General features: G+C 38.2%; 1 protein-coding gene across 1 annotated transcript; it reads right to left on the bottom strand.

The window, feature by feature from the left end:
- Nucleotides 1–9,545: 9,545 nt before the first annotated feature.
- LOC109240549 (wound-induced basic protein) lies at nt 9,546–12,617 on the bottom strand. Its single transcript, XM_019407201.1, has 2 exons — nt 12,448–12,617; nt 9,546–9,735 (listed from the first exon to the last, which is right to left on the bottom strand). Exons 1-2 carry the CDS (start codon nt 12,516–12,518, stop codon nt 9,663–9,665), a joined length of 144 nt encoding a protein of 47 aa, XP_019262746.1. The 5' UTR covers nt 12,519–12,617; the 3' UTR covers nt 9,546–9,662.
- Between the last annotated feature and the right edge of the window lie 1,694 nt (nt 12,618–14,311).

Raw genomic sequence — 14,311 nt, 5'->3', positions numbered from 1 at the left:
TAATATCGTTTGAGGAGTGATATATTCCAATTGTTTGGTAATTGCTCGCCGTCCACGTTCCAAGTTTGTAAGATCCTTTTCCGACGATATCGAGGACCTGATACGGTCCTTCCGAGTTCGGGCCAAGTGTTCCTTCATTTGGATCCCGAGTACTAATAGTGACCTTTCTCAGAACTAAGTCCCCGGTTTTAAAGTGTCGAAGATTGGCTCTTCGGTTGTAATACCTCTCGATTTGCTATTTCTGCGCGGCCATTCGAACAAGGGCAGCATCTCACCTTTCGTCTAGTAATTCGTGGCTCGTATTCATAGCCTCGTGGTTTGACTCTTTCATTGCATACCGAAACCTAAAGCTAGGTTCCTCGACTTCGAGCGGGATGAGAGCTTCGGCACCATAGACTAAAGAGAACGGTGTTGCCTCCGTACTGGACTTCGACGTTATTCGATACGCCCAAAGGACCTTGGGCAATACTTCTCTCCATTTTCCTTTGGCTTCGTTCAATCTTTTCTTCAGATTTTGGATGACGGTCTTGTTTGTCAATTCGGCATGTCCGTTTCGACTAGGATGATACGGTGTTGACAGGATCCTTTTCATTTTGTGATTTTCGAAAAACTTCGTCACATTGCTGCCGACGAATTGCTTTCCGTTATCACGTACGATCCCGGCAGGCATCCCGAATCGGCATATAATGTGATCCCAGGTGAAGTCTAAACTTCTTTTTCTCTGACTTTCTCGAAGGCATGTGCTTCAACCCACTTAGAAAAATAGTCAGTCATAAGCAAAATAAATTTAGCTTTACCTGGGGCCGATAGTAGAGGGCCGACGATATCCATCCCCCATTTCATGAATGGCCATAGGGATAGGAGTGAGTGAAGTTGCTCTCCGGGCTGGTGGATCATCGGCACATACTTTTGACATTTGTCGCATTTTTGAACAAATTCTTTAGTGTCTTTTTCCATATCGGCCCAATAATATTCTGCTCTAATGACTTTGTGAACCAATGACTCGGTACCGGAATGGTTTCCACAAGTGCCCTCGTGAATGTCTCGTAGAACGTAATCGATTTCTCCTGGTCCCAAACATTTTGCTAACATTCCATCGAATGTTCTCCTATACAGTGTTCCATCCTCGGCCAAAGTGCACAGTGCGGCCTTAGTGCGTAGAGTCCTTGATTCTTTAGGATCCGTTGGAAGCTTCCCGTTCTTTAGGTATTCGATGTACTTATTCCTCCAATCCCAGGTTAGACTTGTGGAGTTTATCTCGGTGTGTCCTTCTTCGATTACTAACCTTGAAAGTTTTACGACCGTCCCCGAACTAAGCTCATCATCTTCAATCAACGACCCCAAATATGCAAGGGCATCGGCCTCACTATTTTGTTCTCGAGGTACGTATTGTAGGGTCCATTCTTTTAATCGATGTAGAGACATATGTAATCTGTCCAAGTATCTTTGCATTCGATCTTCTCGAACCTCGAAAGTTCTGTTGACTTGATCTACCACAAGCTGGGAGTCGCACTTGGCCTCGATGACCTCCACTCCCAAGCTCTTAGCTAACTCGAGACTTGCAATCATGGCCTCATACTCGGCCTCATTGTTAGTTAATTTCAAAGTTTTGATAGACTATCTAATCGTATTACCTGTGGGTGGCTTTAAAACGATGCCTAGCCTGGACCCCTTCACGTTCGAAGTGCCGTCCGTGAAGAGGGTCCACACCCCCGATGATGTACCCAATTTTGATAATAGTTCCTGTTCGACCTCGGGTTCGAGGGCTGGCGTAAAGTCGGTCACGAAGTCTGCCAAGATTTGAGACTTGATGTCCGTTCGGGGTTGATACTCGCTATCGTACCCGCTGATCTCGACGGCCCATTTGGCCAATCGGCCCGAGAGTTTAAGCTTTTGCAAAATGTTGCGAAGGGGGTAGGTGGTTACAACACAATTGGGTGACACTGAAAATATGGTTTTAATTTCCTAGAGGCACTTATTAAAGCAAGGGCTAATTTTTCTAAGTGTGGGTACCGGGTCTCGGCTTCACCTAAGGTCCTACTAACATAATAGACATGAAATTGTGTACCTTGCTCTTCTCGAACTAAGGCCCCACTTACCGCTATCTCCGAGACCGCTAAGTACAAGTAAAGTTGCTCGTCCGTTTTTAGGGTGTGAAGCAATGGCAGACTCGACAGGTATCATTTGAGTTCCTCCAAAACCTGTTGACATTCTAGGGTCCATGCGAAATTGCTCTTTTTCTTAAGCAATGAGAAGAACCGGTGGCTCCTATCTGAGGACCTCGAAATAAATCGTCCCAGTGCGGCTATGCGTCCTGTTAAGCTTTGTACAGCCTTGACATTGTCAACAACTGTGATGTCTTCGATTGCCTTGATTTTATCGGGGTTGATTTTGATCCCCCGATTTGATGCCATAAAGCCGTGGAACTTGCCCGAGCCGACCCCGAATGTACATTTCTTCGGGTTAGGCCTCATGTTATACTTTCTCAGTGTATCGAAGGTCTCCTGCAAATGTTTCAAATGGTCCTCTGCTCGCATGGACTTAACCAGCATATCATCAATATAAACCTCCATTGATTTACCTATTTTTTCTTCGAACATTCAATTTACTAGGCGTTGATAAGTAGCACTAGCATTTTTTAGTCCAAATGGCATTACATTATAACAATAGGTGCCGTACTTAGTGATGAACGAAGTCTTTTCCTGATCCTCCGGGTTCATCTGTATTTGATTGTATCCGGAATAGGCATTGAGAAAACTAAGGATCTCGTGGTCGGCCGTGACATCGATCATGCGATCAATATTCGGCAAAGGAAAGGAATCTTTAGGGCATGCCTTGTTTAAACTCTTATAGTCTACGCACATTCTAAGTTTGTTTCCCTTTTTTGGAACTACAACTACGTTTGCTAACCATTCGGGATATTTTACCTCCCGAATGGATCCTATATTGAGAAGTTTTATTACCTCGTCCCTTAATGAATGCATGTTTTACCTCGGACTGAGGTCTTCTCTTTTGTTTCACTGGGCGGAACTTCGGGTCCAAGCTCAGTCGATGCGTAATGATCGTCGATGGGATCCCTATCATATCTAAGTGGGACCAAGCAAAACAATCCATGTAATTTAAAAGGAATTGAACGAGTTTTTTCCTAAGCTCGGGAGTTAACCCCATGCTCAGGTACGGGCAGATGCTCAATCAGTATGACTTGTTCCAGCTCTTCGACCGTTAAATTCATTGCATCGGAATCAACGGGGATTACGAAGGTAGGTTTGAGGTATCATATAATCATCATCCTCAAAAGTTTCTGGCTCTTCCGATCGGGTTGAGGCCGACGACTGTGGTTGCTATTTGACTTCTTATTTTCCATTCGATTCCGATCTCTTTGTTAATGACAGCGTCGATACTGGTATTACCTCATCGATTGCAAACATTTCCTTGGCGGCGGGTTGTTCACTGTACACCGTTTTGATTCCTTCTGGTGTTGGGAATTTCAAGACTTGGTGAAGCGTCGAGAGCATTGCTCTCATATTATGAATCTAAGGCCTTCCGAGCAGCGCGTTGTACCTCATGTCGCCTTTGATAACATGGAACTTTGTTTCCTGGATAGCCCCGGCCACGTTTACTAGTAGAATTATTTTCCCTTTGGTGGTTTCACTTGCCATGTTGAAGCCGTTAAGTACCCAAGCTGCGGGCACGATCTGATCTTGGAGGCCGAGTTGTTCTACGACCCTTGATCGAATAATATTTGCCGAGCTACCTGGATCAATCAACACACGTTTAACTTGAATTTTATTCATAAGGATAGATATTACCAGTGCGTCGTTGTGAGGTTGTTCGATCCCTTCTGCGTCCTCGTCGTTGAAAGACAAGGTTTCTTCTGGTAAGAAGTCTCGAGTTCGCTTTTGCCTAGTAATTGTTACTTTGGTGCGTGTGAATACCGGTCCTTGAGAGATATCGACCCCACCAACGATCATATGAATTACGTGTTGTGGCTCATCCTGCTCTTCTGCTTGTTCGAATCTCTATTTTTGAAGTGGTTCTTCGCCCGATCACTTAAGAATTCTCGAAGGTTACCCTCGTTAAATAAACGGGCTACCTCCTCCCTCAACTGTCTGCAGTCTTCGATTCTATGACCATGGGTACCATGGTATCTGCACATTTTATTAGGGTTCCTTTGAGCTGGATCGATTTGTAAGGGTTTGGGCCATCTAGTATCCTTAATCTGACCAATGGCTGATACAATACCTAATGCATCGATGCTGAAGTTGTATTCTGACAGTCGACATGCTTCTTTAGACCCGGCATCCCTATCGAAACCACTTTTTCTCATAAGCCACCGGGAACTCTGTCCCCGGTCATTCCTTCTATCATTCCGTATGGGGTTGCATCCAGGCCCGTTATTTCTCTGATCTCCACTGTATGGCTGGTATCTATCTCTATTCGATTGTGGTTCCCGATCGACGTCCCTTTTAACTCTGTCCACGGGTATGTTGGGATAAATCGAACAATTGGAGTTCCCAATTGATCATCTTCGACCCTAATCTTGGACTGATACCGATTGTGTACATCGGACCAAGTGACAGCTGGATATTCGATCAAATTTTGCTTCAACTATTGTGAAGCTATGGAGCTCCGAGTGTTGAGACCTTGTGTAAAAGCTTGAACAGCCCAATCTTCGGTGACTAAAGGCAAATCCATTCTCTCCGTTTGGAACCGAGATACGAATTCCCTGAGCATCTCGTTATCTTTTTATCTGACCTTAAAGAGGTCCTATTTCCTTGTTGCAACTTAATGGCTCCGGCATGGGATTTCACAAAAGAATCTGCGAGCATAGCAAACGAATCAATCGAGTTGTATGGTAAGTTATGATACCATATCATGGCATCCTTCGATAAAGTTTCTCCAAAATTTTTCAATAGAATGAATTCAATCTCATCATCTTCTAAGTCATTCCCATTGTGCATGTGTAAGAAGTGATGTGCTCATTAGGGTGGGTGGTCCCATTGTATTTGGGGATTTATGGCATACGGAATTTCTTAGAAATGGGCTTCGGAGCCGCACTTGGAGGGAAAAGCTTCTGCACAAACTTCTTCGAATCCAAACCCTTTAGAATCGAGGGTGCCCCGGTATTTAGTCAACCCGTGAGTTGTACGTTTCTACCTTTTTGTCATTAGCCTCGATTTTCCTTTAACCTGATACGATCCGCTTAGTAAGCTCCTCGAGCATCTTCATAATGGCGGGATCAGTCCCCGATTCATTGGCGTTCAATTTCTCCGGTATAGGTTCGATTTTATAAACAACTTCTTGTGATATTTCGAGCTCAATTCTGCTTGGTGCTCGAGTTCTGATTTTGGAGTTGGACTATCGCAACTTGTTGAGTCTGCAACATTTCAAATATCATTCGAAGGCTAATTCCGCCTTCTCCACCGCTCTGTGCATTCTGATCGGCTGCTCGGGCATCAATGTGGACACTATTTCCAGGGTTAACACATAGATTTGCATTTAGGGTGACGTGCGAACTAACATCAACGGGTTCTGCGATCGGTACTCCCTCGTGGCCAGCTTGGGGCACTTCGATCCCTAGGGCGGCTACATTATCGTTTTCTCCACGAAAACCGAGGCCGTCATCGGCGTGAGTGGGTACTGCTTGGGAGTTAGACATGTTGATCCTGAAATCAAAAACACTTACGAGAACAAGCGTAAAGTAGTGTGTGTTACGAGAATTTATACCAGGAAATCACTATTATCCTTATCCCCAAGGTGGGCGTCAAACTGTTTACCCTTAAAATTGGATAACAATTAAGCTTATAATATGGTTTTAAGGACACGTGATTTCACCTAATACCAATTGATAAATGTAAAGAGTAATAATAAAAATTAACAATAATATAAAGTAAACGAGTGTTTGAATGGAATTCAGCCCTCGGGTTGAATACCCTCGAACTAATTTGTCCCAGAGCGATTAAAATATAGCAAGCTGATAAACAAGAATATGAACTAAAGAAAAAGGTGTTATATTGCTTTGATATCTCAGAGTGTAAGGTCCTTTACAAAACGATTAGGACCCTCTTTATATAGTAGAGGAATCCTACCTATGGTACAATTCTAATTACGGAAGTAAATCCTATGATTAACCTAAACAACTGCCTTTGATTTGATCCATTTCGAGATTTCTGCCATGATCTTAGACCAGTCACGGATATCTCGCTTTTCTGTTATTGCGCTTTGCTCGAAGTCTGCCCTGTTTGGTCTCGATCGCTGCCGGCCTCGATCTCGACAAGCAGCTTGATTCTCGAACTTGGTACCTTGTCTTCGTCACTTTGATCTGCTTCATTACGAGGCTGACCCTCGATGCATCTCCCTGGTTTTGATCAAATAGTAAAATCGGGTAGATCCGATTTTAACCGTACACAATATTATTATTTTTTCGCTTTTTAATATACTTTATGGACTTTTCTATAGAGAAAATAAATTTTATTTAGAAAATAAAAATTAAAAAATTAATTTTCTAGCATATATAATGTTGGAATAATAATAATAATAATAATAATAATAATAATAATAATAATAATAATAATATAATTAAGCATAATACTCAAGAATATAAATATATAGATTAAAAACCCTTAATTTAAATAACTATTTTTTATATTAAGTGCATGGAATATAAATTGTAAAACTTTTATTTTCTTTCATTCTCAATTATGTAAATAACTTTTGAACTTTTGTTGTTAGTATCAAAATTATTATTACGAACAAATTATTTCTTTTACTATGCTCAATATTTTGTTATTCCAACATTATATATGCTTAAATGTTATTTTTTAATTTATAAATAAAATTTATTTATTATATGTAAGTCCATAATATAAATTAAAAAGGGAAAAAATCATAATACTAAAAAGTTAAAAATAATAAAAAGAAGCAAAAGTTGATAATTTAGAAGGTAAAATTTGTTTTTGACAATCAAAAGTGAGAAATCTAGTTGAGTGACCTTCTGAGTGTTATAGGCATAGTTAAGTGACTTTATTGTTACAAACGAAAGAAAGATGACTTTATTAGATAATTTTGGATACTTGATAACCATTTGAGTAATGGACTCTTTAAATAAATAAGGGAATTGTTATTGTATCGTAAACATCATTCAATAGTCGGCAAGCTCTTAAACATCATTTAATCGTCATGTAAAAGGAAAAGATTAATTGCTTTTCATTCTTTGTGAGAAGACCGTCAATAGAAAAAAAGGTAACGAAGAGTGTGGTTGGGGGAGTTAGATGAATCACATGGGAAACCACTCGATACCTACTCATTTTGCATACCCCTTTCTCCCTCTCAGCTTTTTTTCATGTCAAAAAAGTGATGTCTCTAATGTCTGTTGTTACCATTTTAATTATTATTCACTATAATTAAGTAAAGGGTATCCAACTGAGGACTCGATGCGTTAGAGTTCTTTTTCTTTGGAGTAAGTTCGGGGGATTTGCATCTATACCTGCTTTTTAGGTCACGTTTTAACTTATACCCGCTTTGTAAAAAAAATTGCAAGCGTACCCACTTTTCGCGTAAACTTCAGGCATACGGGCCTAAAGTAGCAAAGGCAATCACGCAAACTTCAGCATTCTTGGACGGGCCTGAAGTTGTTTGTAATTGCTGAACTTTAGCATTCTACTAGCTGAAGTTTTGTTCTATATTTGCTGAACTTCAGCATGTTTTAGCTGAAGTTTTTCGCGTAACTTCAGCTAGTAGAATGCTTAAGTTCAGCAATTACAAACAACTTCAGGCCTGAAGTAGCAATGACAATCACGCAAACTTCAACATTCTAGTAGACGGGTCTGAAGTTAACCAAGTGTTGGCTGAAGTTTTTGTTTGTAATTGCTGAACTTAGCATTCTAGTAGCTGAAGTTTTGTTCTCTATTTGCTGAACTTCAGCATGCTTTAGCTGAAGTTTTATTCGATATTTGCTGAACGTCAGCGTGTTTTAGCTGAAGCTTTGTTATGTTTGTGATGAACTTCAGCATTCTTAGAGATCAAATACAAGAGCAATGTAAGACAAAATAGAGTAACAAGATCTGGATTGTGGAAAGCAACCGGGATTGACAAGCCTGTTTATTCTACTACCAAATCACGATTGCGTCATTGGCCTCAAAAAATGTTTAGTATATTATCGAGGAAGTGCTGGGAAAGGCACAAAAACAGATTGGATGATGCATGAGTCTCGCCTCCCACCAACTTGGAAGATTACTACCAAGAAAGGAGGAAGAAAGGAGCGCACAGGTAGCAGGAAGAAGGGGGCGTCTTAAGTTATAAAAATTAGGGTATAGGTTAAATAATTTTAAAAATATGGATATAGCTTAAATGGGGGCGCCAGTAAGTTCCGACCAACCACTTAGCCTTTTTAGGGTACAGTAATAATACACCTTTCATCTTTTGAATAGGGACTGAGAACCATAAGCTTCTTTCTGAGCAATATACTACTGCCTCTAAGACTTGTGTGCAATTTCAACTACACTAACTAAAAATTAGAGGTGCTCTAACAGAACAAAAGAAGAAACCTGCAATTGTCTTTGAAAATGAGTCGAACAGGTGTATTCCACCACTTTTTTTTAGCTCATACAGGTCAAATTATCCCCAAAACAAGTTTAGACAAATGGAGTACATCCATTTTCTCCTGATTTCTGATAAGATCCAATATTATTCTAAACCTACAAATAAACTCCGCAAGGAGCGCACTGCAACCATGAATGGGACTAACAAATAAACGAACGAAAGCAATAACAAAAGAAGCTGGCTCATGCCAATTATCACATGGAACAATGCATCTTTAAACACACCAAAAAGCTCCTTTTTCAATTTCTGTCAAAGGTGCCATTCGGCCTATTAAGTGACGGTTTCACAGTCGCGTCAAAGAGCATCCAACCATCAGAAGCTTTTTTGTACATCCCCCATGACCCCTTTAAACACTTTTCCAATTAGTCAACTACATCAATCTCCAACATGATTACATGTTTTCTTGCTAATCTCTCCAATTATAGAGCACCAACAAACCCTAAATATCTACTGGCACAGTTGACAGTACAACTAGTTAATAAGAACACATCATCCTGCAATGCTGGACCGACAATCATGCCCCTGCCATCTAGTAATTACTCGGATAACTAACCCCCTTTTAACCTACCCAGTAGCCACTAACGGCTGTAATATCCTACCTAAGACTAAGAGTAGAGAATTACGTGAAAGAAAGAAAAAGCACACCACAAAAATAAGAAATGATTTAGTGAACTATTACCTTCCATCTAGAAACAGTTACATCTACTGCCAGTGACACATATAGTACCAGAAAACGAAATTGAGTTTAGATCGCAGAAGTCAAATTGGGAAGCATCTCGATCCCCCCCCCCCCCAAACCCAAAAAAACCCGTCAAAATCCCCCCTCCTAACTTTCTAGACATTCTGGATTCACTAGGAGGTTGAACTGAGTTTTGCACCTTTCAACCCCCGGTTCTTATCCCACAAAGCAAAAATCAGGACTGGGAACAATAACGAAGTAGAAAAAGAAGAAAAGTGAAATCTCTTACAAAACGACGCATTCAAATGTCAAGCAGCATTTCATTAAAAGCCTTGTTCAACAACATTCCATATATAACAAAACAAGTCTACATCTTTCACTCTCACTCATTCATAACAGGCTTGTTTTCACTAGCTTTTGGCCTCTGTTCCTTTGGCTTCTGCTCTTCTGTTTTCCTGGAAAAATTATAAAGATGTAAGAAGCATTCTTACATAAAGATCAAGGGATGCAGAAAGATGTGCATAACCACGTCGGATATGCATCACAGATCAGCTTCGACATAAAGAAAAGACCTACATTGAGGAAATAAGAGCCTTCATATAATGGAGATATGAAAAACCCATTATCAAGTTCCTAATCCATTACACAACGTGACATACATTTCAGGAAAGAAAATACAATCAGAATAAAATGAAGCATCGCTATAATATTCAACGAGGAAGGGTTACCCTTGTTTGTTGGAGTAAGGAGTGCAGCTGTATCATAGTTGGCATGGAAACATAATTAGATTTGATAAAATTAATCAATCAATTAATTACGCCTCAATCCAAACATTTAAAGAAGAAAAAAAAAACCACCTTTTAAAGGAAAGAACATGCATGTGAGCTATCTCATTACACAATGATGCTTTTGACAAGATAAGTGCAGAATTGCTAGAGGTAGCAGCTTGAATAACTACCACCACTTGAGTCTAGTTAATGGAGAGAAGAGAGAGAGAGAGATCCTGCTAGTTTAATGTTGAGGTTTAGATATCAAGATTAATCTGAAGGATAGATTTAAGATCAACTTAAAACACTGGATTTTGAAAAAAAAATGAAACCAAAAAAAACATTTTATGTGCAACAATGCTCCATTAATACAGCAACCTTCTTATTATAATAATATAGTATTAAATATCACTAAGGAAATTTTTTTGAAGATTCTAAACCAATGAAGTTGTGGAATTCTCCACTTTTAAATAACAAGCTACTTTAGAAATCTAAAGTCCTAACGTATAATTTTATTACAGGCCAGACAATTCATAGTGCTCCAGAAATTTCCAATTGTTTACCGATGACTCTAAAAAAGTCTATAAAGAAGTAGCCATTATACTGTATTTACTTTCTTTTAACTGAGACCTTTTTTCTCAGCATTTAAGTCATAAATGTTATTTGCATTTCTTACTTCCTTGCGCTCTTTTCATGTTAATTTTTATTTCGGTGGTTAGTTTATGTCGTAAGACAATCTCTTATTATGTTTTTAGGAACTTAATAAATGTCTTTGTATGGCATATGAACAAGTTAGAGCTTCTTTTGTAAATTATATGATTATGCTGTTATAATCTGAAAAAGTTAGGACCCTACAGTAGAATTGTAACAATGCTAAATTTTTAAATTGATGTAGAGATATTTCTATACAAATTACAGACATAATCCGCCAAGACTTTCAGTTTCAGCAATTTAACATGCTTTGGAGAATTCAAATTGAGAAGTCACGATAACTATTTGCTTTACCAAAATTATTTGTATGGGAAATCCATACGGATAGCCTTCTTTTCTTCTGCCATTTATTTATTTGCAACTTCCATTCTTCTACTTCATAAAGAGTAGAGTTTGTTTATCTTTTCTTTAAACGTTATGTTTCCCGAAGAGGTATAATCTTCTTTTTAAGGGAATACTGAGCACTTCACAAAAAGAAATTAAGATATATAAATATATATAGCAACTAATCATTTACTGGAAAAAATACTCTCGTAATTAAATGAAGGCATAGGCATAGCGATACATGCTTTCTGTCATATTACATTCAGCAACCTACTGCTCTAACTTCCAGTGTTAAATCTCTAGTGGCTAGTTGATACAAGACAGTGGTTCGATGAAGCGTAAAAACATTTCAGTCCATCTTATAGTGAATAATACAACTAATCCAGTCTCTCCTTATCTACAAAGAAAACTAACCAAGACACAAGGTGAGTTCACAGGATTGCATGTCAAACGTATATTCTACTTGTCAAAACTTGTCATAGAGCAGAACCAACTGAGATATCTATATAAGAAGCCAAAAGGAACTTATGCAGATCTCACCAGCAGAAAAATAAGAAAAGGAAACAAACAAAAAGAACGAGCAGGTAATAGAATACAAAGGATATGATAGGGAATCTAATTATGCTTACAAATTTCAAATCTTTTCGAGCATGTAAACATACACATTATTCTGATCATTTGATGCTCACAGAACTGTTGTTGAAAGTTAGACAAGCCAGTTTAGAAACTCGATTTTGTGTTCGTGGCCTAAATGTTCAAGCGTTAAGTTGGCTTGACTCTTGACTTTTCGACTCTAATTGAACCAACGCTTAACTGGGCCACAAATATAATCTAGATCGAGCTCATCGACATCCATTCCAATTAACCCAACACCTATAACGTCTATACCAAAAACTTGATCAATTATCTAGACCATTTCACAACACCATAGGAGTTTCATCCAAACACCAAGATACATTCTTTACTTTACCAATTTCCAATAGCTATGGCATTCATCATTAATATTGTACCAGATAGCGAGAATATGATTTGCCCAAGAGCACTCAATGGCATATCATAAATGGGTTCACATTCTCTCCAAAGTCAAAATAAGGCGCCAGAGGTTCAAATGTATGAAAATCACAGGGCAAAGACATTTCGAACAAAAAAATCACTCGCTAGCGAAGCCTAATCGAAATGACCATTGAAATAACAATTGAAACAAATGTAACAGGAAAAGTCACAACTATGACAGAATCAATATGGCTATGCAGAAATATTAAGCTTTTTCACCTTCCACAAACAAAACTGCTATAACATCAATACTATGAAAAATTGTCAGAGAGGCGACGGTTAGTTTACAGCCAAAGAGAGAATTGTACATACCTCTTGTCGGAGGCGCCTCCCTTCTGGCTAAGGAAGGATCGGAAAAGCGGCGAGTTAACGTCGTAAATCATCGTCGTCGGTCGGAATTAAACCCTAATATACCCAAAACCCTAATCTCCTCTCTGCTCCTCTTTGAACCTTTCTAGCACAAGCCGATCTTTTGACAGTTCGAATATTACATATACAAAAAAATAAAAATGCGGAAAGTTGGATTGGGCCGACTTGAAACTGATTGGGCTATCGTAATTGGTAGTAGAACTGAAGAAGGCCTAAAAATAGCACGGTATAGCCAGTTTTCGGACTGGTCATTCAAAAATAGCCAGCGTTTACCAAGTCAATGAAAAATAACCACTATTTTGCTGCAGCACAGACCGGTCCAGCATAATATACTGGAGTTCGGTGCACCTGTGTATGAACTCCAGCATATTATGCTGGACCGGTATACTTTGCTGGCTCCAGTATAATATACTGGAGACTGGAGCACCGGTGCTCCAAACACCAGTATATTATGCTGGACCGGTATACTTGCTGGAACTCCAATATATTATGCTGGAGTTCCAGTGTACTTATGCTGGAACTCCATCATATTATGCTGGAGTTCCAGCATACTTATCTTGGAACTCCAGTATAATATGCTGGAGTTCAAGTATACTTATGCTGGAACTCCAGCATAATATACTGGCGTATTTTTCCGGGTTTTGAACAGTATTTTCGCTCAGATTTTTCTTTACATGAAAACGTGGCTAAATTTCAATTACTTTTGAAACTGGGCTATTTTTGAACGACCAGTTGTAAATCTGGCTATTTTTGAATTTCACCAAATCGGGAGTTTTATAGCTTTACCCACAAAAATAGAACTAATTACCCTTGTTTACCCATTGACTTTTCTACCCACCAAACTAATTATATTTCATACCCATTGTAGCTTTTGTGGGTGATTGTTTCTTTTTTTTTCTTTTTTTTCTCATGTTCTTGTTATGTCTACGTTTTTTTTTTCTTTCTTTCTTTTCTCCGTTTATTTTTTCTTGTTTTCATTTATTTATTTATCTTCTATTCATATATTTTTTTCCATAATCATGTTATTCTTTATTTTATTTATTCACTATAATCTGATTTTATACTCAATTCGGCTCGTTTCTTTTTATTTTTTAAATTCTTTCTTTCATTTTTCTTATTTTTTGATTTCGCGTTCCTTTTCTAATTCCATTCAACTTTTTTTTAATTCCCTTCCCAATATTGCTATTTTACGTCATCTGACACCTACTTCTTATACAATAAATATTATTTTCATGGAACTCCATCAAAAAATTTATTTAAGAAAATATTTGCAAGGACCTAGTTGAAAAAAATTAAAAAAAATACTTATTTATTACGGTATATTGTTATATTGCATTGTATACTATAACAGTATAATGTTACTATAACCATGACTTTAGCTTTGCATAATAGCATCTCGATAATTCAACAAATAGCAGTCGAAGTATATTATTATGGTATATTGCATATTATTACAGCATACTATTATAGTATATTACATATTATTACAGTATACTGTTATAGTATATTGTATACTATAACAGTATATTGTTGCAATATAGCTATATACTCCTACAATATATTGTATATCGTAGCGGTATAATGTTAGGTAATTGTATTCTTCTTCAATTATTACAGTATACCGTTGTAGTATATTATATACTATAATAGTATACTATTGTAATATAGCTATATACTTCTACAACATATTGTATACCATAGCGGTATACTGTTGGGTAACTGTGTTCTTTTTCAATTATCAGCTGAAAAATTCGATCTCAATCACTTCAAATCAGCTCCATGCGATCAAATTTTAGTATGAACTTTC

This window comes from Nicotiana attenuata, unplaced genomic scaffold (genome assembly GCF_001879085.1).
Source record: "Nicotiana attenuata strain UT unplaced genomic scaffold, NIATTr2, whole genome shotgun sequence".
Classification (NCBI taxonomy): Eukaryota; Viridiplantae; Streptophyta; class Magnoliopsida; order Solanales; family Solanaceae; genus Nicotiana; species Nicotiana attenuata.
The sequence above is the reverse complement of the archived record's forward strand: the minus strand, read 5'-3'. Positions and strand labels throughout refer to the sequence as shown.

Coding starts and splice junctions, on each gene's coding strand:
- LOC109240549 (XM_019407201.1), bottom strand. CDS start 12,518: ATGATTTACGACGTTAACTCGCCGCTTTTCCGATCCTTCCTTAGCCAG. Junction 9,736..12,447: donor GGAGGCGCCTCCGACAAGAG/GTATGTACAATT, acceptor TAATTTTTCCAG/GAAAACAGAAGAGCAGAAGC.